Source organism: Chiroxiphia lanceolata, chromosome 5, assembly GCF_009829145.1.
Source record: "Chiroxiphia lanceolata isolate bChiLan1 chromosome 5, bChiLan1.pri, whole genome shotgun sequence".
Classification (NCBI taxonomy): domain Eukaryota; kingdom Metazoa; phylum Chordata; class Aves; order Passeriformes; family Pipridae; genus Chiroxiphia; species Chiroxiphia lanceolata.
Genome location: NC_045641.1, coordinates 6,010,313 through 6,037,983, shown reverse-complemented (window position 1 = coordinate 6,037,983; position 27,671 = coordinate 6,010,313). Strand labels below are relative to the sequence as shown.

At 41.1% G+C, this 27,671-nt stretch overlaps 1 protein-coding gene across 1 annotated transcript in view; it reads right to left on the bottom strand.

Moving 5' to 3' along the window:
- CELF2 (CUGBP Elav-like family member 2) overlaps positions 1–27,671 on the bottom strand; it is a 374,279-nt gene that overhangs the window by 67,518 nt on the left and 279,090 nt on the right. The window contains 3 exon segments of the mRNA XM_032689527.1: positions 1,722–1,810; positions 1,812–1,857; positions 10,402–10,450. Of these exon segments, the coding sequence (XP_032545418.1) occupies positions 1,722–1,810; positions 1,812–1,857; positions 10,402–10,450 (184 nt within the window).

The following is a 27,671-nucleotide window of genomic DNA, read 5'->3' as shown; positions in this document are numbered from 1 at the left end:
GTGGGATTTTTGTGGATCCCAGGAAAGATCTATTTCTTTGTTGGGTGATGCTGACAAGTCAATTAAATCTTTTTTGGGGCTCAAAACATCTGATGCGCAGATCTTGTTATTTCAGCAGTTAATTAGCTCCTTTCCCACTTGTGTCTTCCATCACCCCTTCCCTGTGCTACTTACACAATGAAATCAGTGAAAATCAGAAATACTTATTTTGCCACAGTGTTGGGTTTAGAAAGACAACGGCTTGACCCGACTCCATCAGTAAACATTCCTTACTGAGCTGCAAGAACCAACCTCAGACCCCTCCTCTAATCTTCCCCAAGGCAAAAGCCAGCATTGTGAGGCTCTTCTTGCCTGAAGGGACTCCTGCATCCCAGCCCCAAAAGTCTGGGGATCACAAAGCATAAATGTAAGTGCATAATTTTCTTGAGACTCTATTTATTGCCAGAGCGTCTTTGCAACAAGTCCTTATTAGCACAGTAAGTGCTTTCAAACAGTGTCATGAAATATATGAATACTTGCACTTCCCTTGCTGAAATTTATAGGTATTTTAAAGAAACTGGGCAAAACAAAACAAAACAACCCATGCACAAATACTGTGGATCCTATAGCCTACTGGAAACATGTAAATCCAAAAACAAAGAAAGAATTCTAAATCTATATCCACGTCTATATGCAAAATGGGTGCTATTGTTTTTTTCTGTGCCTTTTGAAAATGTAATAAAATGCATAAACTGTGCTTTCTATTTTTTTTTTCTATAGAAGTGATGTTTTTCACAGCTCCACACTTAAAATTACTTTATGCCCTGTGCCATTAAATGACTATGGCAGGTACCACAGCATCCTTCTGCACTGACAGATGGGACTATCCCTATTTTCTTTTCCACTCAGCAACTCTGGCACTGACATTTTGAGAAGGTTCACGGTCTGAGAATAAATTCAGGTCCATATACCGTGGAGTTAATATGCACTCTGGGTCATCAATATAGGTTTATTTTTCTTTTCAATATGTTTTCAGAAGGCCTTTCCCCAAAAGGCACTTTTGCACTCAAAAGGGATCACTGGCTATTGAAGTCTGTGCTGCATTTCGTTTCCAAGTTCAGGTCGCCCACTTGACCACTCTTGATGGTGCTGCTTAACACATGTCCCCTGGTTTTTGAGTTGTGGTAGAGGCACAAGATTTGAAATTTCTTTTTACAAACTCTGGTCCAGACAAAGCTCTCAAGTTCAAGCTAACCTCTCTGTTTCTCAGTTACAGCAGACCTATGTTTTGCATACAGTTACAGAAAACACAGGAATGGAGGAGAGAGATGGTGCTACAACGTGGGCCAGTTCCCATGACCTTTAAGCGGTCATTTACAGTCCTGCCTTTTTTTTCTTTTTATTTTGGCCTTGTGCTACAAAGCAGAAATGGGGTCAGGGAAGCAACTTTGATTTTGTGAGAGCAGAAAACTGAGGGTGTTTTCTCAGGGTGCAAAGGAACCTTTCCAGCTGAACAAAAGGGTGATACACAAGTTAATACGTTGGCACCGAGACCTTTCTGACACTGGAAATAAAAGGTGATAATTTCAGTCACTGTGAAAAGTTCATGTGGATAACTTCATCACGTGGGACGTATTACAGCATAACCTCTCGCTGCAGACAGCGGCTCTGCCTACCTTGGCTGTGACATATAGCTCCCAATTAGCACTTAAGGAAAGAGACTTTACAGGCTGCACACTCACCTCTGCTCAGCCCATCCGGTCCCCGAAGGATTCGGCATTCTTCTATCTGGCCGAACGGAGGAAAAACATCCACCCTGATATCATTCTCATACACTCTTCGAAACCATTCCTATGAACAATTTTCTGTCTTCCACAGCTAGAAGATAAAAATAATGAATGAGCAAAGGCCATTTTCATCTTTTTCCTGTGATCAATGCTTCATTACCACATCAAACCAAGCTCCAGTCATGTGAGTCTGGCTCTGTAACTGAAGACAAGTCCTAAGGCAAACACTTTATACTTACAACCTCCCTTCCCCCCTCCACTCCCACCCCAAATATCTCGTTTTTCTTTCTCTCTCTCACTTTTTCTAGTGGTGCCTTGCTGTTTATATAACATATTAATTGGCTGTCTTAGTCACTCTGCATACACCTCCCCATAACGGCTTCTAAAAGGAAAGCATCCTCTGCTAGAGGGACTTTTAAAGATATCTTGCATGGATTCTAATTCAGATAAATTCCCTCACCACCACCCCCCATGTGTGAAAGAAATCAGATGGGGTGAGGGTGAAGAAGGGATTTGTGTGTAATGATACAAGCTGATGAAAAATATTCCTGACAAATGTTTTGAGAGGGGCAGCTCCTATCTGAGCTTTCAATTTCTGCCAACTTAACGCACAGCACTGGAAAGGCAGATGTGCACTGACTGCTCTGGAAAAAGAATGCATTAAATCTTCCTGCTGGTTTTTTTTTTTTTTCAGACTGCCACAGCCCTCTCCCTTCAGGAGGACACAGGCATATTCTGGGACATCACTTGAAGACCCTCGGATTCATAATGATGCTGAGTTTGTAAAAAATACCCATGAAAAAGGTGCTTTACCTGAAGTATTGGTAGATTATTTCCTGCCTGCACTGTCACCAAAACCACACAAGCTGGACTGCTGCAGCAGGATGGCACACAGTCCTGTTAATCGAATTCAAATTTACAGGTCTAAAGCTGGGGACTTTTGTCAAAATGAAGAGGTCATCAGAAACTTAATTCACTCTGGAAAGACTTAAAAATGTTAACGCACCCACCATCTATATTAAACCAAAAATCTAAAGTGCTTATTATACAGTACATACACCAGTGCTTTCTTCTTCTCTGGAAATGGCATGTAAATCCAATTCCCTGTTAATGAGCAGACTGTCAGGGTTGTGGGGAAGCAAAGAGAGAAGGAAAGCTTTTCTCCAGAGAGTCTGCACTGCACTTACTTATTTCTATTATTGTGCAATTATTTTTGTAACGAGTATTTTCATTTCTGGGCTTACAAAAAAAAAATAATGAATCCTCCCTTGCTCTCCAACTCTGTCTCTTGTATTAGTATGAGTTTGTCAAATGGAATAAATTGCAGCTGAGGAAGAAGGAACTGCGTCCATTTTTTCTAGGATTTTATTTGTGTTATACTTCAACACTTTCAGTGCATTTAATAATTTCAAGAATAACAAGAAGAGGTTCATGTTTATTGATCATGAGAAGTGTTTGAAGTAATTTTCTCCTTAAATTGCTGACTTAAAAAGTATTTGTAGCTTTTATGCAAGCAAGCACCAAACTGTGCATTTTTCAGAATTCCAAAACAGAGAACCAGCCCCTGTAACCCCAGCTTCTCACTCTAAAAGCTTGCAAGAAAATTGGCGTGAATTTAATACCCAGGGGAAGACGTTTTTCTCAGTAGAGATTCCTCAAGACTGAACATTTTCATTCACACATTATATTGAGGTTCCACATGCAGGTGAACCCTCCAGAAAGGGTTAAAAAAATGATGAATGCACGGGATGAGCCAGTTATGTACAGATCAGGAGCTGAATATGCGTGATTGCAAATAAGACCAACAAGTTGGGATATTTTTATATGTATATATTTATGTCTTATTATGAAGCTTTACATCTGATTCATAATACATAACTGACCTTGATGCTGCTAATAATTATTTTAAGGATGGGAAAACTGAATTGCCTTGCTCACAGCTACAAGAGGAGTCTAGGCAGCCACTTCTGCTGGTGAAAGGATGCCTGTAACTTGGCTTTTTACAATTCCTATACTGCATTGAGCAATCTTTTTGAGGAAGTTCCCTGACCAGCTTGTCCCCTCAACAACAGCCAAAGACTATCGGCAGGGTTCAGGAGAGGTTTTGAGACACAGGACCCAGCTGGGCTGAGTTTTTCCACACCAGAGACCAAGGTCAGGCTGGAGGAAGCCTTGGTGCCAAGCACAGGTCCAAGCATTGCCTTCTGCTCTGTGTTATGAACCTCTTAATTTCTGTCTGTGTGTCAGCTAGTACCAGCCAGTTTAAACTTGGGTTGATTTTAGGCTTGAATACAGTGTGCAGGTCTACCCTAAGGGTGACTAGGTTCCAACCCTCTTTTAAAAACAGCTGCTGGCTAAGTTGAACAAATGCCTACTTCAGCATCCAAAGGATGGTCCCTTGGGTCCTGCTTTGGTGCCAGGACAAAGACTCAAACCAAGAGATTCACAGGAGATCCGAAAGAAACGAGATACGAGATGCAACAGAAGGCTTTAATTTTCCAAAGAAGTAGCAGGCAACAAACTCCCCACCAGCCTCCTTTGGTTTCGCTGGTAACCTATAATATGCCATTTAACTAACATGATTTGCAGGTTTGCTGCTTGAGGGTGATTTTATAGTAAATTAAACATCCAGCTCCTGTGTACTGTACATCTTAAAAATGCAGATTTCATGAGAATGCTCAGAGTACAGAAAACATATTGATATGATGACGTGCTCTGCATTCAGGGCCATTAGTCAGTGCTGATCAGTGTTGAAGCTTAAGAAAATTGCTATTCTTTTTTTGGCTAGGGGCCCAGCATAAAAAACATTTAAAGTGACAATTGTCAAGATCATAATTACATGTTTTCACTCCATCTGATAGAACATCTGATATTATTAGGCTGAAAGAGTTTTTAACGATATATTCTCACACAGAGAAAGGAATGCTTTTCCACCTCGATAAGACTGACTGCCAGGATCTGTTTCTGCATTTTTGGTCAGCCACTTCTCTCTTTCTGAAATGAATTCTTACCTGTCAGGCAGACAAGGTTTGAGAATCAAATAGACAATGGGCTGCAAGAAGTGTGGGTCAAGAGGGGTTAGAGGTTAGCAAACTTTGGATCTGGGAAGCCTGAGCATTTTCCTGTGCGTGTTGGCTTGCTCCCATGGACTGTAAAATGAGGAGCCCAACATTAAACACGTGATCCAGCCAAGTGTTGAGGTCAGGACAGGTGCTACGTGCTGCTAGTTGGGGAAAGGATGGCACTCTAAACCTGTCTCACCTAATTACAGCCAAGAGATCAGCTCGTCCAAAGAGTGACTGATCTCACCTCTCTCAGCAATATGGGATGGGCTGTGCCATGGGACTCTATCCCCTGCTACTGACAGTAGATAGGGCTGTTACCTTCCGGCCAACCCCCAAATCTTGGTCATCCTGATAACACTAGATGTCCTGAGCTCCAGCTGCAGGGACAGGAGGAATAAATGAGCTTTGAGGGACTGAACAAAGCTTGGGAGCTGCAAGTGCTTTGGGCAATGAGAGCAGATAAGAGGAATGCTGGGGTGGGGAGGATAACAATGCACAAGGATCAGCACCTGTGTGCACATATCTCTAAAGCATTTCACTGCTGCTTGTTAACTCTCTCTCCCACATTTGGGGTAGGTTTCAATAATTCAAAATCCATAAAAATCAAATGTTTTTTTGGCGAGTGTTTGACATCATTATTTCTGAACCTTGCTCATAGGCTTATTTGAACTTTCTGACTATTTTGCACCGCTGTGTGGGAAGGAAGTAGATACAACCATTTGGAAGCAGCTGGTAGGACGGGGTGGCTGAGTACCTCTCCTTGATGGAGCAGAAGCAGCCAGAAGGCCACAGTAAACAAGACCTGAAGTTCTAGTCACAGGAAGGAAGGTGCGAAACTACACAGCATCTTGATTAACACATTATGGGGTTCACCTTTAATCCATCCCAACATATTACAAACACAGGTTAGCTGTGCTGCCAGGGCAGTTGGAGTGACACATCCAGTGCTAAGCCTGCGGATTTGGGGTGGGGTTTCCCAGAATGCAGGAAACCCCGTGTGATGAGGTGCGAATACCTGTTTTAAAATGAGATGAGTTGCTCTCATAACTCCATCAAGACTCGCTTCTGCCATCACTAGCACGGGTGCCGGGCACCGTGTTTGAGCCCAGAACGCTGCATTAGCATCCAAGGTTATATGAGATGAAGTCTCTCTATGCTGGGGGCGGACTTTTTTTCAAACTGAGCCTCCTGTCTTCTGACAGCACTGCATCCAACATGCAGAATAACATCTGAGGGCCTAATTTTTTTAGCTTTACTCAATTTGCTTCAGTAATGAGCATTTCTTGCAGGTTGTATTAGATCGCTTGTGCTAACCCAGGAGAACAGAGCAGTAGAGATTATTTTCTGAATGCTATAAAAGAATTAAACCCTGTAATAATCATGGGAAATCTCCCTAAAGATTCGACAAACATTTTCTCTCTTCTAAACCCCCAAAATTCTGAAAATTAAAATTATAACCCTCTGTTATGCATTTCTGAGGAGTCCACTAAGATAATGAGTGCATTTCCTCCCCATTCTTCTCTGAAGTTGTCTTCTCTTTTGAGCAAATCAATAAACAGGTAATTATGTATGAATGGTGGCTTTTGTAGGTTCTTTTGGTTTCTTTTCCCAGACAGAAGGGAAGAGGGGAAACCAGACTTTTTATCTCTATCTGTAAGCCTGTGAAAACCCCTTGCATACAATCTGTCAAAATCACACCTGGATCTGGAGCTGCCTGCATTAATTATCAACTTTTCTATGTGTTAGTGCTAACATATGGCATTTAATTACTCCCTCCAAATCGGCAAAGTTGTGCCACTTAGAATTTCAAAATTATTTTTTAACTTTTCACTAATAAAATAAATAAAATAAATTATAAGATTTCTCAGCTACCCTCCTCCCTCCTTTTTTAATTTTTTTTAAAACAGAGAATTAGTCACTTTCCTTGAAGTGGTGATACTTTGATCCACTTGGAGCATACCGTCCGTGGGATATGTGCCTGAAAGTTACTGACTGTGTTCAAATCCAGATCCAAGACACATTAGTATTTGCCAAATTGTAGCATGTTAATGGTCACAGATAACTCAGAGTCAAGCAGGTGTTCATGTGTTCTTTGGCATTAGAGTGCAGGAACCTCCTTTGTTTAAAAAGGGAAAAATGCTCTTAAAGGATAATACTGTGAGTGATTAACAGTTAAGATTAATCTAGTAATGGTTGGAGCCTTCAAAGTCAGACTCATGCTTTCTGGAAGATAATCCTTAAAGAAAATTTTGTAGATAGATTAAAACAACCATCTAGCACAGAGGTGGTCAGACTAGACCTACTGGGTGATTAGACCAGGACACACTACAAAATTCATCATCTGAAAATCTTTCAGAGGTGTCACATTTCTCAACAATAAGAAGCTTTTCAGAATACTCCTGGGTAGACAAATTAATTAGATCTAAAGGCAAGTCTTGCCCCATCAACTCTAGCTGCTAAAAGGTTGATGGAAGAAATTAAGCTTTGCTTCATCTGCACGAGCAGAGAAACGACTCAGACGTGTTGTACGCAGGGAAGGAATCACTGGGAGAGGTATCCCAGAGAAGATGTGGCTGCCCCATCCCTGGAAGTGTTCAAGGCCAGGTTGGACGGGGCTCTGAGCAACCCGGTCTATGTTAGTAACGTGTGGGCAGGAGGTGTCTCTTCCATACCCATCTCCCAGTTTCCATGAGGTGAGCTCGGTCCTTGGTGCTAAGGGACAGTGACGAACATATCTAAGGACAGGAAGAGTGATGGAGAAGGAGGAGCATTTCATCCTGGTATTCTCTGGCTTGGATGCTCATTCAAACCTTTTTAGCAAGGGACTCAATATAGGGAGGGGACATATCACACAGGAAATACCGTTCTTTGGAAACCTCTGTAAGTCGAATGAGAGGACCTATTCCTCCTCCCTGTGGAACTTGAACAGGTCTATCAATCCTTCACAAACATGTACAAGCTCAGAAGAATTGTAGTGAGTGTTTAACTTCTCCTGCATATCTGTCTACAAGATATCTGGAAATTTTGACCAAGAGAATTTTATTAACCTCTTTGAAAATGGAGTAACACCACTTTGCCTACAAAATGTACTGGGATCCTCCCATGACTCAGAAATCAAACGGTTTCAAGCATTCCTCAAAAGCTCAAACACTACAGATCATGAAAACCAAGATGCCTTGGCATGTCTTCTTTCTTTTCCCCTTTGAACTTACCAATCTGGTTGAAGAGGTACAGTTTACAATTTGCTGTTGCATGGATAATATACCTCCTCAGATGGATAGCCTGAGGCATATGGAAAACACGTGCCAAACAAGCCCCTACATCCCCCATGCTGCTGTTCTTTCTCTTTCTAGATCTCCAAGCTGCTTGCAAACTGTTACCTACTCCATGGACCCCACGCCTACTCCCTGTCTTTCTGAGGAGCAGAAATACTGCATCACTGCAGTATCAGCTTGCCTTCTGTTTCTCCAGTCAATTAAAAAAAAAATAGTTCACCACCCCTAGAACATGCCTATCAGAAGTTCCTACACCCTCTAGGAGTCTAAATTTAAAAAGGTTTTTAATTTGACAATTGGAACCTCTGATCTGACAATTTGTTTTCCCCAAAATACAAAAAAGGCAAGAAAAAAAAAAGGAAAAAACACAATCCCTCATGATTTTCATGCTTGGAGTAGGTGCCAGAAAATAAGAGAGTATTCCCACAGTGCAGACAGGAGTTTCATGCAGATAACCCTGGACTAACAGCAGCAGCCAGGAGCTAATGTACCCTGCTTTTCAAGCAGGTGCTACTTGCAGAGTAAGACAGAATTTGCACAATTCCCCATAGCGTTTTGCCAATATGTTCAATCTCCTTTAGAAAGAAACACTTCAGACAATGAACAAGTAACTCACTGGGAGTCAATTTTGGCCCATTGCCTCTTATTTTTCCAATTTACTTAGGAAATTGAGGTGAAATTTGTCTTTGAAAGAAGAACTCATAGAGGCCACACTTAGTTGAGAGGGTTCAGGCCAGTGTTCCTGTGCCTAAGGGATAATTGTACCCACTTCTAGCACTAAATACCATGGACTGGAGTTTGGATTCAAACAGCAACATTCTCCTGGACTGCAGTGGGCCCTGAAATGTTCAGTCCTTCTGCCCATGCTGGTGCCGTGGCCTCTATTCTGAGCATTCGAAAACAGCAAGAAATCACTGCTAAAACCTATCAGGAAAAGGTTCTTCGCCCAGAGGGTGGGAGTGTGCATTGGATCAGGATCCCCAGGGAAGTGTTCATGGCACCAAGCCCATCAAAGCTCAGTGAGCATTTGAACAACACTCTCAGGCACATGGTGTAATTTTTGGGACTGTCCCTGCGCAAGGCCAGAAGTCAGATTTTGATGATCCTAATTCTAACCTAAGAGAGAGAACACCCCTCCCTTACAAATGGGTAAGGGCTCATATTTCCTGTGCTCATGGCCACTTTTGTTTGGAAAGTTGTTATAATGGGAAACCTAGCATAATGTGAAGTTTTAATTTCATTCCAAACTTCCTAATCCTTGGAGGAGCCCGAAAAAGGGTTGCACTACAATTAGCTAAAAAAGAAGCCTTAAAAAAAGCCTTGCAGAGAGATTTAGAGCCCAATCATAATTTACATTTGCAGGTATGTAGATCTCTAAGTGCACGGCTTCTGCCCTGATTACTAATTAATGAGGTGCAAAGATGCCTGTTGGAGGAACCAGCTCTGATTATGTGGGCCTTATGGGAAAATGAAGCTCTTGCAATCTAAGAAGGCAGATGATATCTTTAACATATATTTTAGAAAATTACAGGAACAAATCAAGGGGTAAAATATACACATGTATATATTTTTAAAGAATCACACCCAGCCAGGTTGCGCTACCATTCGATTATCTTATTTCCTTGAATATATAAACCTGGCATGTTTAATAGATTTAGAATGCTGTCTGTTTTGCATGTCATATACATCCACTTAGGCAGTACCCTGGTATTCCAAATGGATATTACTGTCTTTATAGCATTCATTTTTCAATCGTTGAGAGGAATAAGTATACAGAGAGCTGCAAAGTGGGTTTCCCAGTTCATAATGAAGCATATGATTAAAACCTAAATTTGGCTCAGATTCAGAACAGCATCATTCTATAAAAAGGTAGTTTAGGCAAATGTTTAAGGCTGATCATCTGCTTACACAGTTTGTTAACACAGGAATGTTTTTTTGTTTCCTTTATTTTTAAATTTCACCATTAAAATTTCATCTCCATCTTATTAATATCAGGCACTCCCACATCACCTTGCTGTCAGGAGAAACCAAGGAAGAGATGTATGCAGTGAGGTGGGTCGTGACATACAGGAGGTACAAGGAAGACCCTTTTTGAGAACATTTCCTTCTTTCCTTAAAGCAGAAGATAAAAGGGAGTTCAGAGCAGCTCAATACCTTCCCCAACAACATCAGGTGGAGGGAAACTACCTCATATAATTTTCACCACACAAGGACTAAAGCAAAACCTCTCACAATGTTGTGTTTGATTTAGTTTAGAGAGAGTCACAATTAAGTAAAAATAAATTAAACACGTACCATTTGACTTTTCACTATCTGCGGGTTTCATCTGAATAGGATGATGCATCTAGAAACAAAAATGAAAGAGAGTAAGGCAGGTTGGATAGTCATAAAAAATCAAGAATCATGTTTAATTATATAAATTCAAAATAACGCTGTATTACAAGCTTTTAAGAAAAAATAAAATCGTAAAGGAACATTTTATAACCAGGAAGATTAAAAAAAAATAGATCACTGGGCCCACAGGACTTCTATAAATCTTTAATTTGCTGTATCTAGTTTCAGAAGACCTCTAAAGTTACAGCTCTCATTAGTTTATGGCATGCTTGGTTTCTGTTTAACCAACTTTTTTTTTTCCTCGAGCTCAACCACTGCCAAAACCAAGATGGAATTTTCAAGTAATTTAAGAACTAGCAAGCATTTAAAACGTACTCAGAGGACTTGAGTTTGACAAATGAACTTTGCTTGTAATTAAAAAAAGCATGCTGATTCTTTCAGGACTGAAGAGGAAGAGAATCTTGCTTCTTACAATAGCTTCCTATAACTGTTCAGTATTTAATCTTTTTGTTTTAGGATACATTATACATCATTCATTAAGCTTCCACCACAACGTGGAACAATTCTGGCTTCCATAAAAACTCCTAATCCTTTTTCCTTTTCAGTCTCTTCCTCCATTCATGTCCCTCCTACTGCAAAGGAAATCTACCCCCGTGTGCAGCGTTCCGTGCTGAACATCTCACAGCATCCTAATGCTGTATCCTCAGCTTTCTCTACTACATGATGCTGCTCCCACACTGAATTGTTGATAACTCCGACAAAATTTTTACAAATGGTGCTTTTGTTCTTTCAGGAATAGCAATACCACAACAGTTGAGCTCCCTCTGATCAGAGTGTGCGGCTTTTCCATGGACATTGGTTATAGCCAGCCATGTAGTCACTCTGGTGTACTCTGGTGGGAAATTTTGTTACAGGTTCTCAAAAGCCTTCAGAACTGACCTCACATTGATATTCAATGTAGGAAATTTTTAAGCTTGCAAAAAACCCCACTTTTATTTTCTTTCATAGGCTCTGCATAGTTGCTGGGATTTGACTGCACAAACCTTCCGGCAGCAGCAGGGCCACTGCTTTTTCTCTCCTCAGCAATTCCTTACCAATTCACGTGAGCAGATAAATAAATGTATGCTCTATCTGCTTTTTTATCATTTTTCAGTGCAGCAGAGCTGAGTATTGCCTAAAAATGTCAGAGGCAATTCCATTTTTTTAATAAAAGACTATTATGACAAACTTTGGGAAACAAAAACAGCTGAGCAGGAGAGAACATCCATGCCCTCATATCAAATGTGCTTTCAAAGCAGCACAGAAACCCAAATCTGTATTGCTTTTGGTGGAGCCACTTAGCCTCCAGGGAAAAAGATGCTGGATTCTTTAGAAAATATAAAATATAGCTGTGAATGTTACTCAAAGTCCAGAATGCTCCCTGGCCCTGCAAATCAATGTGTTGCCTGTGCTGCTTGCAAACTCCCCACTGTGCCCTAAGGAAAAGGTAAAGCCACAAGGTAGATGTAGTCACCAGGATGCATAAATTTGCTTCAATTTTAACAATTCTGTTCTCTTTGAATCATTCATTTCCTAAATGGACCTTAATAGCCCAGCACTTTTCTGCCACTCTTATTCGATCAAATTTATAGGAAAAAGGGAACTTCTATCGTACTCTGTCTTTAGTGCTTAATATTTATCCTGAAATCAACAATACATTGGGCACTGTAGGAGACTTAAAATTCATGGGAATGTGATGCAGTATGTCCACTGAGCAATCAAAAAGAGAAAGAAGAAAAAAAGTGTAACTTGCTCCATGAGCCCACTGAAGGTTACTGATGTCTCTGAGGAGCAATGGAGTGGTGAAAAAATAGAGTAAAGAAAGGTAAGTATTGTAAACTCAGGAATATGCAGATTATAACAGAAAAACCCAACCCAAATTCAGGCCTTTTGTAGACAGAGAATCTATCGCTCTTTATAGCTGCATTTATATGCTCCGAAGAGGAGATATTTTGAATAAAGGCAATTCTAACAACGTTAAAAACCTCTCACTTCTGAACTTCTCAAACTGCCTGAACTACAGAAGCCAACTTTAGGCTGAATTCATGTGAAGAAGTTCTTTTTGCAGCCCATGGTCACAACATAAAGATCAGTGTTACCCAACAAACACATTTATTGCACCTGAAATTGTCCTCTTCTGTTACATATAATTAGCCCAAGTTCATTAAGTCAGTAATCTGGTACATTCACGAAGCAAGAGGCAAGATTTAACAGGATGCTTCAGCTGGGCTTCTACTTGATTTCAAAGGTTCCTGCTGAAAATTCATGGTCCAAACTCCCTTCACACCAGCAAGCTGAATTCAGGAGCGATGCTGTTGTGCTTAAAATTATATAGGTGCAAAATCAACACAAGATCCAGCTCAGGCCTGGAGAGTTTAAACTACAGAACACCCCAGAAAAAATGGATGCGATACACAAACCTGGCTTCAGCGGAAGAGGAAGGTGGAAAAATACCTTCCTGACAGTTTCCTAACATGAGAGGGCTCATGTTGAAGCTTGTTTAACCCTGACCATCACCAATTGATACGTTAACAACCTTTAACACTAGATTCAATAAAACATGCCATTTATAACCTGAAATGGGTTTTACAGAGTCACTGGTTCGCATCTCATTATTAAACTCATTGCTGACCTCTAGAGACAACTGCCGTGACAATACATATTATAAGCTCTCTACCCATAAAATATTTAAAGGTAGGTGTAAAAAAGAAAGGAAAAGAAAAGAAAAGAATGACTCTCAAAGAAGTGTGCAGTGAATAAGAAAATTAAAGGGGCAGAGACAAAAGCTAAATAGGTACTATCCTTTCACTCTACAATGAGCAAAAGAGAAAATAATCTGTGCATTTTATATCTTCCTTGTATAACTGCAGGCTATAAAAATAATAAAATAGCTGCGCTTTCCCAGGCCCTCCAAAAGATTATAGATGATATAAACCTGTTTCAAATTAGATGCCACTCACTAGAATCATGTCATCTACTGAAATGAAGGATTTCATGTCTTATCAGAAACCTGTTATTGCAGCTATACATCACTTATGATCTCAAGGTAAGTGGTTTCTCAGTATGTCATGCTGTCACATAGAACAACAGGAAGCATTTTCTTCTTTGCTTGAAAAAATCTTTGTTTAAGAGGGCACAGTATTTATGAATGCACAGTTGCAATTAATAGATAAGAGTAAGAAAAATAACCACAGCAAATAATTTACAGACTTGAACACCACCCTGTGCTCAGACCATACAGTAAAAAGAGAGCAACACAGCTCTCAGGCAAGTTCTTTCTGAGCGTGGGCAGCTTCCCCCGGCAAGCACTGTGCACAGGGATATCACACCCAGGCTGGAGTATGGGCTGTAAGGAACAACATCTCCTTGTCAATATAATATAGAGCTCACAGTTGTGCAGCAAGTACAGCACAACCTACCTTTCCTACAGGCACTCTGTCCATAGGTCTCAAAACACACTGTGCCACTGTTTTACAACTGAGAGCAGGCAAATGCCTGTTGCCCAAGGTTGCTGGTGCCTTGTGGCAGTGCTGGCAGCAAAATAGGGGCTTCATTGCTCTGAGAGAGCCCACCCAAAGCCAGAGGCCAAGCAGATCACCACATCTCCTTGGGCACATCCCAAGCAGGGGTGCTGATGGTCCACAGGAATCAAAAAGGCAAAGAAACAGTTGTCAAACATTAAATCCTGAAAATCCCCCTAAAATCAATGAGAATCTGGCTGCTGGCAATGTCCAGGGCAGCAGCAGGACCACACCACGGCCTAGAATTACAATTGAATAGTTATCTCTTTTTCTTTTTTCCCCCTCTTTTTCCTGAGTACATCCCACTGTATGTAACTTCATCAGATAAAAAACCACAGTAGAACAACCCAAAACTTCTCAAGGCACACACCTTCTCCAGTTTTAGAGCCTCAAACTCATCTTTTCAACCACAATAATGCTTCCTATTTACATTCTTGTCAAAGCCATGTGACATCTGCATGGGAGAAAACAAGCCGGCTAAGAGTCTATTTCTGGCAAAAATATTGCAAGGAAATTAGATTAACCTGGGTGGAATTCTATCTGGGAATTTGGAGTCTGTCGTGGTGATTAAGTCATCATTTCTGTCAGATTACTCTAATCGGCTGTCAAATACGATTCCACAACCCCATCTGTAACTTGGCATCCTTGTTATTCAGTCGATGTTACCTTCTGTATACAAAACAAACACCAAACAAGGAGGTGTGTGCAGTCTAGCATTTAGCAGAGTCATTAGCTGTGATTACTATTGTGTGCTTGCACATTGCACAAGGCGATCAAGGTATGGTTTGTTTTGTTTAGTCAGGAGATGCTTCAAATCAGGTGTAATCTTTACCCTGAAGTTCTAAGGATGAGTAGGGAAGAACTGTCTCCAGGCATGGATGAGGATGGGACTGGCATGGTCCAAGTTGCCATTGAGTCACCTGCAACTGCTTAAATTTCCTTTTGGAGTTGACAGTATATTTGGTGGAAAGGCTTTTGGGCACCTGCTTTCCATCTGTTTTCTGAAGAGAAATGGGCATTCAGATGTTCTGGGTGGGCTAAAGACTTCCTGAGAGCAGTAATTTCTGTGAGTGAAGCAAGGTTTGTAGGAGGAGGAGGTTGGCACCGTAAATGGTCTGTATTGGTTGGTTTAATAAGAGGTATTTTGTTAAACATGTGAGCATGTTAGTCTTACAGAGGACTTTAGTGATTAAAAGCAGGAGCTGCTTTTCAGTGAAGATGAAGGAGCTGATGGGCTCAATTTGCTGCAGCTGTGTTGGGTCTGTGAAATTTGGGTACCCTCAGCACCTCTGAAACTCTAGCCACATAATTAGACTATGAATACTCATTACTTTATGGTCTGTTGCAAAAACACCTTCATACATCCATTAGCAGCTTTTATTCTCCACTCCTGCCACTGCAGATGTGCCTCACTCCTGTGATTCCTCATGCCTTGAGGAAAGAAAACCATTTGGCAAGAAAGGACTTGGAATGCACATAAGCCTGCCCACACCTTCACCCAGCTCAATATGTCACTGAAAGACCACCTCAAAGACCTCTGAAGTTAAGTACAATGTGACTTTACACCACCAGAGTTGAGGGGATGTGTGTGGACAATGTTATACATGACCCTCACTGCTTACCATTCCTCTCATCATCTTTCTATAACCTTTTAAAGCGACCAGAAGATTTCTAGAGCTCTTAGCCCTTTTCAGACCTGTCCCTTTCCTCTCTTGCCTGTCATCTGCCCTGGCTATAAGTTTCTAGCCATGACCCAGCTCAATTTGTCCCTTACCTGTCACTCTCACAAACCACACTGCAGGGAAACACAACACAGAATGGAGCCAAACTTTCGTCCAAGCAAAGGGTAAATTTGAAGAACTTGGGTTACTTGGGTAATATCCAAACCAAGCAGAAAGTAATAGGATTAAATGATGACAGCTTGCACGTATCTTGTCATTTCTAGCACTTTGGGACTTCTCCTTGCTGGCATTAATCACTGTTGAAGCCAAAGGGGACTTCTTTCATATTTTCTACCTCTCAGAATTGTAAAATGTCAGGAGAGAATGTGGGAGAGAGAGAAAGAGATGTCAGACCTTAATTAAACCCTAATATTCTTCTTGGGGGAAGGATTATAAATCCAGAGACTTTTTGAAATCAATAGAAAAACCAAAGAGAAAGAAAATATCAAGGAGCAGCAGGGAGAGGCTGAGGGCACAGGAGAAGAAATGCACCTAAAGAGGTACCAGCATGAAAGCCAGCTGGAAAAAATTATGTTCTTCATCTAACTCTGGTCTGGAAATGAATTCAAACCTTTCTCCAAGCTCCTGATCCAATTAGTGAGTGCAGTTTAATTAGACCAGCAGTCCAAGGAAAAACCGCATCTCTACTTGCCAGGCTCATGAGCACCTTCACTGAGTCTGGAAGTCAGGAAGGCATGTATTGACCTACCAAAGGACTGGGGGAAGAAGACAAAATGGTCCATAAGCACCAGAGAATTAAATTATTTTCAGTGTCTTCAGAGGACATTGTTTTACTGGATTATTATGTGCAGATACCTCTACACACACCCCCCAGCCCCTCATTTCAGCTTCTAGCTCCCCAGTTTTTCTGTAGGATCCTTTCAGAGAAGCTCTTAAACACATTTCTCACATCACTTCATTGCCAACTGGTTTTGCTTTTTTAAACCCTTGTGACTCACAAGTAATACCAGTTTCCCAGAACTGAAAGAGGTGTATTTTCCTATCGAAAAGAACTGTTTGGAATGACTTCTCTAGGGTCAAACTAACTTGAATTACGCAGTCAATATCTGGCTACAGCTTCAGGGAACTTCTCTGGGAACCAGGGACAGTCTCTAAGGCCAAATAAATACTAGTGAATAAAAGAGGCAAGGGACTGCTCTCTGGCTCTTAAAAGAAGTGGCATGGCACAGCTTGCATTTATGCAGCCATACTTCTCCTTCTTCTCGAAACAGGATGTCCTTGTCCATAGTGCCTAGTGGCAACAGTGTCTAGCCCATGTTATTCCCCAGATATGCCCAGGCAGGAAAGTGCTAACCAGCACCATGCTCCTGCTTGTTTCACCAGCACAGGCAGAGCTTTGGATTCCCAGTATTGGTTGGAGTAATTTACCTTAGTTTATTCACGGGTAAAAGCAGGACAAATGTGCATCCATCACGTAGACTCTCACAAATAAATGTAATGCAGTTGCTGTAACTGCCTGACTGATGGCATAGCTAGAAGATTGTTTGCTGTCATCCTTTCATAAATCCCAATTTAGGGGATTTAAGCTGTGTTAGGTATTCACACAATTTTTGTAGTAGAAGAATGTGGTCAGTTACTTGGCCTCCTAGATTACTGTCAGACACATATATATGCATATTTTGGAGAGAGAGAGAGAGAGAGAGAGAGAGAGAGGGAGGGGGGGTGAGGGAAGGAGGAAGGGAGAGAAGCAAGAGAAAATGAATATTGCTGGTGGGTGCCAAATATAGTTCATGCAGTAATGCATAACATCATTATTTTCTATTTAGAGCACAGAAACAAGCATATACCTTGCTTAAAACAAGTCGTTTCTTTTACCGGAGAACACTAAAACCACTGAAATTCAATGGCTTTTGGAAGCTTTCCAACTCAGTCATTTGCAATCCACTACATTCTGTGGTTCAAATTCAAGTTAAATTAAACATTAGTTAGAGAGACTAAAAACTAAGCTGCGCTTTAAAATAATATTAAAAATTTTAAAAATAATAGAAATAATAATAAGAATGGAAGTAATAATACTAATACGAACAATTCATCTATTGATCCCTTCCACAGTCACCCCCACATCCCGCTGTTCCTCCTGTACATTTACTAATTAGGCTGTAGCACTCAGTCTCCTTTAAAAGTTGTATCCTCACATAGAAATTAAAAAGTTGGATGTCTTAGAAGAAATTCCCTTCCTAATGTACAAACAGCTAGTGTTGCTCTGTTAGCAGTTCTCCTCCATTTATTTAATCCCTTCATTTCTTACCTCCCACACTTATGGCAACAACTCCAAGACACAAGCGAGCCAAACGGAGTGGAGATAAAGAACAAGAGATATGGCCAAAAATTGTCTCTTCAAAATCACTTGGAAAGCAAAGTGATTAACTATCTTCTCTTCAAACAAATGAGGCTTTACAGAACCTATTCAATCCTAAAAATAGACATTAAGTGGGATTCTATACCTTGTTGGGAATAATGCCTTGGGGATATTTCATATCACCCATGCTTAAAAAGCAAATCCATTAGACATCTGAGCAAAACATGAGATATTATTTTAACAGCAAGAGTTATCCATCTCATCTGCAGCGGCAATAACTTCTGTTGACATTTTGCCAATTGAAGTTTGCATGCCAATGGGGTGGGGCGGGAAGACAACGAAAGTCTCTCCGTGACATTAATTGCCTGGGTTTTAACACCCATTCAAGGCAACTGCAAGGAGCAAAAATTCCTGCCCAGGTTTCTGAGCGGAAAATGAAGCGCGGCAACGCGGCGGTTTGCCCAGTGCCACGCAGGGAAGCACTGCATGGGCCGGAATGACGATCCGAAGGGAGGGAGCCAAGCTGTCCACACCACATCAGAGCCTGAGCTCCTCACGCTCTAATTGATTCCTCTCCTAACACCACTGCAAGGTACTTACCGCTGCTATCTCTTCTCAGCAGAAAGAGAAAGGGGGAAAAAGGCACAGAGGCTATATGTGATTCATCTGGAGTTATTCCACAACTGAAGCACAGTCTCTCAATCCAAAAATCTTGTCATTTTATCATCAGATATAGGTAAGACATTAATTAGCGTGTGTACTCCACACAAGCATATTTTTTTTACAGTATTACTCCCTGGATACCCTACTCAAGAGGTAACATAAGAACTTGAAGCAGTGATCCAGGGCTGCTGGAGCAACCAAATGCTGTTGTGGGTTCGGGATCTCAACTAATAACTAATGCAGCTCTGTGCTGCATCGGGTGGATTTGCCCAGCATGACCTAAGATGCCACAACTCAATTCCCAGCATGACACAAGCCTTCCAGTCAATGTTCCACTGGACATGACTCAAGTGTTCTTAAGCTGTACTTTCTTCCACCTCCCTAGTTGGGTGTTTGTTTCCTGAAGTCAACAGGACTTTAAGACTCAAAAAAGGAGTACTTTTCCTTCAAATCTAAGAACACTCCCTTGCCCCACATCAGTATTTGGAAAACAGAGCCAGAGCAAAGTCAAAACGCGCTACCTATCAACTCATCTTTTGTGAGAAGTCCTCCCACCTCCCATGGGAATTAAACGAAGGTCCCTCAACCATCCCAAAAGGAGAAGGCAGCAAAGCAAGAGTTTGTGCTTACTTGGGTGGTCTGCAGAGGCAGATTTCGCATTTCTTCTCCCAGAAAAAGTCAGATTCCCTCCTTAGGAACCACTGACTCCTGAGGGCATATTCAGTGACTTCTGCTCTTCTCAAAATCTGTGAAGGCTCAAGACTGTTCCCATTTTAAAAAAGACCTCTCTGCTGCCAAATGGAAATATTCAAGTAGCTCAGTCTGCGGTCACCATTTTAGGGTGCTAAGCTTCGAGCCTGGTCCACTGGAAACCCCTCCCTTTCTACATAAATCCCTCTGATTTCACATCAACATCTAGGATGATTTTTAGAAACTTCTGAGGAAAACAAAGCAATGCTCTACCCTCTCCTTCTTCTCCCCCAAAAACACAATCCCAACAAAAAATAAAATAAATTCTCTTTCAGGCTACCAATGACTGTGAAGAAATTCAGTTTAAATGGAAGGTTTTTAAAAACATGCAATAGCTTTTGTAATGCAAAACACAAACTCGTTCCTCAGTGAGGCCAAGGCTACCAGGATATTAAATGCTTGTTTTGCACAAGTTTTATTTTAAGATTTACGCTGTTCTGTGCTTGCATGTACTGTCTGCTCTGTGAACTCTGCTCTAGGAAAACACCATGTGATTATGCTCATCAATATCCTCTACCTTTGCCAAGTTAAAATTCAGGAAATAACCCTTTAAAAGAGATGGCTAAGAACAGCAACATTTCAGAAATGCAAGAAACTACAGTCAGGGGCTTCTCTGTTTCTTTCACAGCGTTATCTCATCTACACTTATCTTTTCAATTTTTTGCTTTCACTTAATAAGAGAGAAATCACCCTCAGCCACTCCCCCAGTTTCACATCACAGATTTTTCTGTTCATTTACTAAGTGGATCTTCTGCCTGACTCTTTCTGCAGCATGGAAGGTCACCTTGATCCAACAACGCACTTGGGCTCCTCTTCTGACAGAAACTAGAGTCTATTATTTGCTACAAAACTCAGATTCTAGGCTATAGGAATTTTTTTTTTTATGTAAAGCTTTTTTAAAGTTCTGTTGGAAGGCTTTCCTATTTGCATTACAATGTATTAGCAAGAACATCTTATAGCTAAAAAGTGTGATTGAGGTAAGTCTGAAATAAGCCCCCAAAGCATCAAAATTATAATTTCTATTAAAAGTCTACCTTTTAAATTAGAGCAAAGGGTACAACATATAGAAAGAGTAGGCACTGATGATGTGGGGCTGCTGCTGTTTTCACTTTTAGCAAAGGTGCAGAAAAGTTCTAAGTTCGGAATACATCTCTTGATTCACAATTCCCACCCCTCCAGAAGGCAGAAAGCAGTCAGATTCCCCCCTGTTACCAAAAAACAGATCAATCCAGATTTCTTTAAAGGGCAGATATGAGCCCCAAACTCCTTGTCAACATGCATGCCTTTAAATATTGCAGGGAATAGCCAAAGCATTCAGGTAGAAAAGAGGTTTTGAATGAAGATGTCAAAAATCCTACTCTCCTGACTGAGATCAGCTGGGATAAGTAGTACAGTTTTATTGTTGAACCAGCAGAGCCATAATATTTTACACCAAATGAGGATATGGCTCATAAATTTTATTTAAGCTCTCTATGAGCTGAAGTTACAGGAATTTTCCACGACTATCCAGTATCAGCATCCAAATAAAAGCTCTCAGTGTTATGCCAATACTCTGCAGTGGCAAAATAATCTGGCTGTGGAGAGAGAATGAAAAAGATACCTTGATATTTGATCCATCTATGAAAACAGAATGACACTGCAGTCTCCAGCCACAAGGATACACATACACACACTGTCCACACCAAAATACGTACAAACAACAGTAAGAATCACGTCAAGCAACCATGTTATTTTTAACCACCCTTTGTATGAACTCACTCTTTAATTTTTTAGCATCTCTGTAGCTAATGTACTCTGCTAGTGCTTTCTTTGGGATAAGGAAAGCAGTTTGTACTCAAACTAAACACACACAGTATATATTTATAGTGCTAATCTTTAGGAATTCTAATGTATTTGAATGTTTCTGTCAATAGGTGTTTGGGAAGTTAAACAAACAAAAAATAAATGGACAACATTAGCAGAAACATATATTTTTGAAGAATGAGTCAGTTCCAGCTGGCTGTGGTGTTTGGATCAAGTTGTGATTAGTAAAAGGGATGGCATCAGGAGCAGTAAGTCAAAAACCAACCTGCCTCCACCCATCTGAACCAGCATCTGACCCCAAACATGAAACCTAATGCCTGTGTCCAGAGACAGGGCCCCTTGGTTCTCTGGAAAAAAGCAACAATATGCTTCATTTAGCGACTATAAATGTCAGTATGGGAAAAGCTGTCTTCCCTTACTTATTCTTTACTGCTACTCAGTCAGAAGTTTTCTCCACGTTGTGCCCCATGAGTAACATCTTTATGCGCGACTTGCCTAAAGGTCAAAGAAATCTCTTTGCAGAGACGGCTTCGGGTGGAACAGCTGGAGGCCACGGAGAGCTGGCAGGAAGGTCCTCTGATAAAACCAACTGAGCTAAAAGCTCCTACAACCATTCATCCTACCTGCTCCAAAGGTAGCATTTAGAGCTATTGGGAAGTCTTGAACTCCTGGTTTCTTGGCATATGCTATTTTTTCTGAGAGAGGCTAATGCAGCCTGAGGGCTGTTGCAGTGCCAGCAAAGCTAGCAGAGGGCAAGGAAAGCACAGGGGAAGAGGAATGGGTGCAGAAAAGAAATTTCCCCAATGTCACACTCTCTATTTTTGGCTCTCATGTCAACAGGGAGGAAGACAAGTGGCAGACATGAGGGCTGTCAGCTATCAGGCCACTTTTAAACTGGGATAAACCCATGTCATTCTTTGCAAAATAAAAAGGGTCACAAGAGGCAAGGGACATGCCTGCCTGAGCAACCCTCAGAGCCCTCCAGACACAAGTGTATAAGCACGGCACTTAGACTGGCTGAAGCTCTTACTTAGCAAGATCTTTCTTTTTGGCTAATCATATATTTTTGCACAAATAGGAGTATTCTATATTCACACAAGCATAGCAATTTCCTTCACTTCTTAGCAATTGGAGAAATGAGAGATGAAATAATCCAGTAGCTCATCTTGAATGACTCAATGCCAGTACAGGATTACTGCCTATGCCATATTTTCTAATACTTTCCTACCCCAACCCCCCATGAGGATTGTGATTTAACTTTGTTTCCTTTAGAAGATTATTCTAATTGAACAGATACTGTTTATTTTTTTCCTGATACTTGATCTAAGCTTTATTTCACCTCTTATGATGGTAAATCCTCAGTTCTCTGTACAATCAAAAATAATTCCCATTTATCACTGGCATTTGGGCAGTACTTGGCCCTGAAGGAAATAATGCACCAACTACATGGATGCTGCTGTGGATACTTGGTGAGGTACTCCCGCAACAGCACTTATCCCCTCTGTATTCTTTGCAATATCTGAAATGAACATACTGTATAATAACACAGCACATTTTCCTCCAAGGTATTGTCAGGAATTTGCCACAAAATAATATTAGTTGCTGTCTGGTGGATACTTGCTCAAGTGATGGTCTAGAAAACAAACTCCAATCATTTGAGCCATTCACAGCTGAATGGAAATATAAAGGTATCACATCCCTCGCATCTCTGCATGAGGCTTTAATCCCTCTGAGAGATCCTGGCAGTGGTAAGGAACACCGGAGTGTTGTGTTTATTTTCATGGTGAAATTGCAAGCTTCAGTTATGGAGGTTATCTGAATTTCAGTTTATAGAGTCATAGAATGGTTTGGGTTGGAAGGGACTTTAAGGCTCATCTCATTCCAACCCCCCTGCCATGGGCAGGGATACGTTCCACTAGACCAGGCTGCTCCGAGTTCTTAGTTTAAAACTAATCTTATCCTATGATTAGTGCCTTGTTTTCCATGATCTGACTTTCCTCAACGCAGAATCCAATGTTCTCTATCTTGAAATCAGTGATAAGGCTCTATTCATGCTTTCTTAAAGATCGTTACAGACTTCTAATTATTCCTTTCAGACATGAGCTTCGTTTTCAGTTTCTTTCTCTGTTTTTTTTTCCTGTGATTCTTCTTCAGAAGAGAAAATTTCCACTCGCTGCAACTTGTAATGTTTGCAAGTGGGAATGGGTAAGCATTCCTAGGATGAATGACAGAGGCAGTGTATTAATGAGATTCCCTGTTAAATTGCAAATTCCATTTGCAAAGAAGCAAAGTTGCTTATTGTAACCCCTGCTTGCGTATCCCCCCTTCCGCAACGGCCGATAGCCCATCTCTGAGCTACAATAGAGTGAGAGATGGGATTGACTGCAGACTGCTTTAATGCCACTCTTAATGACAACTTGTGAAGATCAGGAAGTTGTCAGAATCAGATATCAGCAAAAGCTCCAGCTTGCTTTGTGAAGTCAGTCTGAATTAATTAATGGGTAGCTTTCCTTTGATATTGCTTTGATATTTGGCTGCAGCTGGATAAAAATCAACCACAAAGGAAGCTACATTTTGTTTACCACTGCTTAAGACTGTTTAGCTCAATGTGGGTTTTTTTTTTCTTCTGCAGTTTTTGCTTTTTTAATTCCCTGGCACAAGGCAATAGAGATAAGCTTTTGCCAATAAATGGAGTTATGGTGGCATCTTTTTCAGTGACTGCTTCTCTGCTCCTGGAGATACTCAGGCTACAGTCTGGGAGCAAAGCCATTACCGTTTTCAGCAACAAAAGGGACATTCCATCCTTTTTTTCCCACTCCTTCAGATATTATGGTCCATTCCAAAAGTGAAACAAACATTAGCCTTGTCCTCTCTGGTAGTGCTTTTCCTGTTGAAAGGTATTTAACACTTTAATCACAGAATCACAGAAAGGTTTGGGTTGAAAGAGACATTAAAGACCATCTAGTTCCAACCCCCTTGCCATGGGCAGAGACACCTTCCACTAGAACAGGTTGCTTCAAGCCTCATCCTTCCTGGTCTTGAACACTTCCAGGAATGGGGCATCCACAGCTTCCCTGGGCAACCTGTTTCAGTGCCTCACCACCTTCATAGTGAAGAATTTCTTTCTAATATCTAATCTAAACCTGCCCTCTTTCAGTTTAAAGCCATTCCCCCTTGTCCCACTAATACTGATATTTGCTCTTTGCTTTAGAGGGTGCTGATCACTTGACCCACACACTGACAGCCTAAAATATAAGCTCTGCAACTATGCATCTTCCATGACTGTTCAGGGTGGGAATTCTCTTTTTAGTGTCTCTAAAGGTTTTGGATGTCTACCACGACAATCAGATGAACATGTCTGTACCCCAGATTGGTGCTTGCACCCAAATGAATCCCTGAGTATTTCCAGCAGCCCCAGGGACCCTGCTGACAAGAGGAGAAAGGATTTCTCTGCACACCACAGGAGGAAGAGCAGACAAAGAAGTAGCTCTTCCAACTAAGCTGATGAAGATGATAATTCTTACAGAGAAAGAGCAAAAAATCAATTATCTCTCCGGGTCTGCAAAGAGTGTTTTAGCCAGAATATGATTGTCCAAAGTGTGTTATTAGAGCAGAAGGCTCAATCAAGCCACCCAGTTTCACCTGGTTTTCCAGTATTATGGGGTTTCTAATGACCACAGAGAGGACAGAACTTATGTTCTCTCTCTCATCGTGCACGTTGTCACATAGACAGGTGCATGTTGCACCTGCACAGTGTGGTTCATTACCTGACTGAGATGGCAGAAAACTGGCTGGGGATACCTCAGCTTCCCTCACTACCATGGAGGGAACAAGACACCACTGCAACCCTTCAATAGGTTGCACAAGGTGTTTGAAGGAGGCAGCACAGCTCACAGAGCTGTGGCAGGAGCCAATGGTAGGAGGATGCTGAACAAACAGTCTCTCTGTTATAAACACGCCATGAGGCCCAGGCTCTTTAGTCGTAACATAACTCAGATCCATGGGTGCCAAACACTGCTATCGAGGCAGGTAAATGGCATCCAAGGGCATCTCTAATGATGTTGCTTCCTGATGCCTGCAACATTGTTTACGATTTGCCTTTCTAATTTCACGATTGTAGGAGTAGTCAGACAGCTAGGAAGGCTCCCCGAACTAGTTTTTCATTACGAAGACAATTTTAATAGCTCGTGTCGTGGTGCTAATGAGGCTGACTGAAGCACCTGTACTTTCTGTTCCAGATAACAGAAAACAGCTAACAGCAGCAGAAGGATAAATAGCTGTTTAAGAGAGTGCCTGGGCTATTATCCTTAGGTAAGCATCCCACCTAAATCTTGGTGAGCTTTGCAATACCCTGGGGTACTCTAGTGATGGCCTCTTGATTTTCTTCAGAACTTTCCATTCTGAAGTACGCAGCAAAAGGTTCTCTGAATCAGTGATTTTTGGGTACCCAGCTTGGAAGTGATATCCCGTGAACTGATCCTCCACCCTCGCTGAGTAAGATGTTCTAAGTTGGACAAAACAGTCTGGAGGGATTTTGCAAAGTGATGACCTCAACTGGTTGGAGTTCTGGAAATCGGAGGTAAATTCCAGTGTCACATGCCAGAACAGTCTGGCCTTTTGGGGATGGGCTTCACATCAGTGAATTTTTCTAAGGTCAAGCCATTATTATGCATTACTTAATTTCCATCCCAATATTATTATACTGCAAAGCTGAGCAAAAAAATTCCCGAACTACTCCAAAAGAACACTCTAAAAAAGCTAAATGCATCTAACTGCATTTGCAGCTGGGCTAATGTGCTCCTGCTTCCCACCAGATCTGCTACACTATGGAAAAGCAATAGCCTGATAGGAATGTCTGGGGTCTAAAACAGCTCATTGATGCTCATGCGCTGTGCAGCTCTTCACCTTCCAGACACACCCAGGTTTTAGGCTGGGGCACCACCCCCAAGTAATGCAGATCAAGGTTTAGCCACGTTCTCCCAGTGCCTCAAGTCAATGGATCTTACTGCATTTCCCTATTCTTGGAGAGTGTCTTCCAAATGTTTGAAGCTTTTCCAAAGAATAAAACACTTTCTAGAGCACAGACTCATATCCAGATATCACATTACTTGAGTCAGTGCCCTCAGCACTAGGCAACTAAGTGCTGTGACTTGCTTTCTTTCACCCCCATGAGAGTTTAATACTTTCATACACAGTGGAACAGCTTCAAGAGGAGAGACAATGACCTCTAATCTCAACTAAGTCCAGTGGTGAAGGCTCTGTTAGGTCAATTCAAGTTAAATCCTTTCAACAAACAAGTCAGAGAGGATATGAGCTGCATTCTCCTGACATGCCAGAAAGTTATCCTAATGATCAGGCTGTACAGGAAGGTGAATTTGACCCCCCATCCTTCACTGAGAAAAAGGGACAATATAACTATGAATTAAATATTTTGCTCAACTTAGAGAAGTTGTTTTCACTTGGTTAATATTCCCCTCTCCCTACACCTGCACAACACCCATCATTCTGCCATTAAGCTGCAAGTTCAGCTACTTACAGGGATTTCATTGGGTTCCTAAATCACTTTTTTCCATTTTATGAATCCAAGGCTGGTGATCCATTAGGCATTTCACAGCAATTGTAGGTGCAAACCCAGCCTTTCTAATAAGGTACCTGAATTTAGTGCAAATATTGATTTTTCATTGAAGTGACAAAGTCAGTGCAACATTTTTTGGAGGGGCAGAGGTGGAAGTGGTGTGTTTGCATAATAAAAACCCACTTTTCTTCTTTCTGAGCTGGGCAAAATTTATCCATTTGAATTGTATTTTAAGGGAAGGAATGGGCCAGATTCACTTTAACATCACTCAATGTCTTATAGCTCAGTTTCTAGGAATAGATGCTCCCTGGGAATTCTCTGCTTTCCCATCTGGTTATTTTTATAATTTAAACAGTTCTAGACTTTTTGGATCCTTCATTAAGCAGCATTTGGCCATGCTATATGGGTACTGAATTAGTTTAATTTGTCATCATAAATCAATCACTGCAATCCCTTAACTAACTTAATTGCTCTTTGAATTCCCTTTCTGTTTGTCAAAATCTCTCAAAATCACGGATATATCATATTCAGGCTATTATTCAAGTCGTATTGGATGATTACCTTTTTATTACAGGTAATTTTTACATGATGTTCCTATAATACTGACAAACCGTAAGGCCTAAAGCAGAGAAGAGAGCTGGATATTAAAACACTACTTCAGAAAGGAGTATGCCAGGATAGTTATTAGAAAGGAGCTCATAATGTAAAGTGAAAATCAGAAATATATTTGGGGTTTTTGCTTCTTGTTGGACAGATGGTGTTTTATCAGAAGCTGAATGAGGTTTCATAGAAAGTTGTCATGGGTGCCTGCATCTGGCAAAAAAGAAAGCCATGAACAG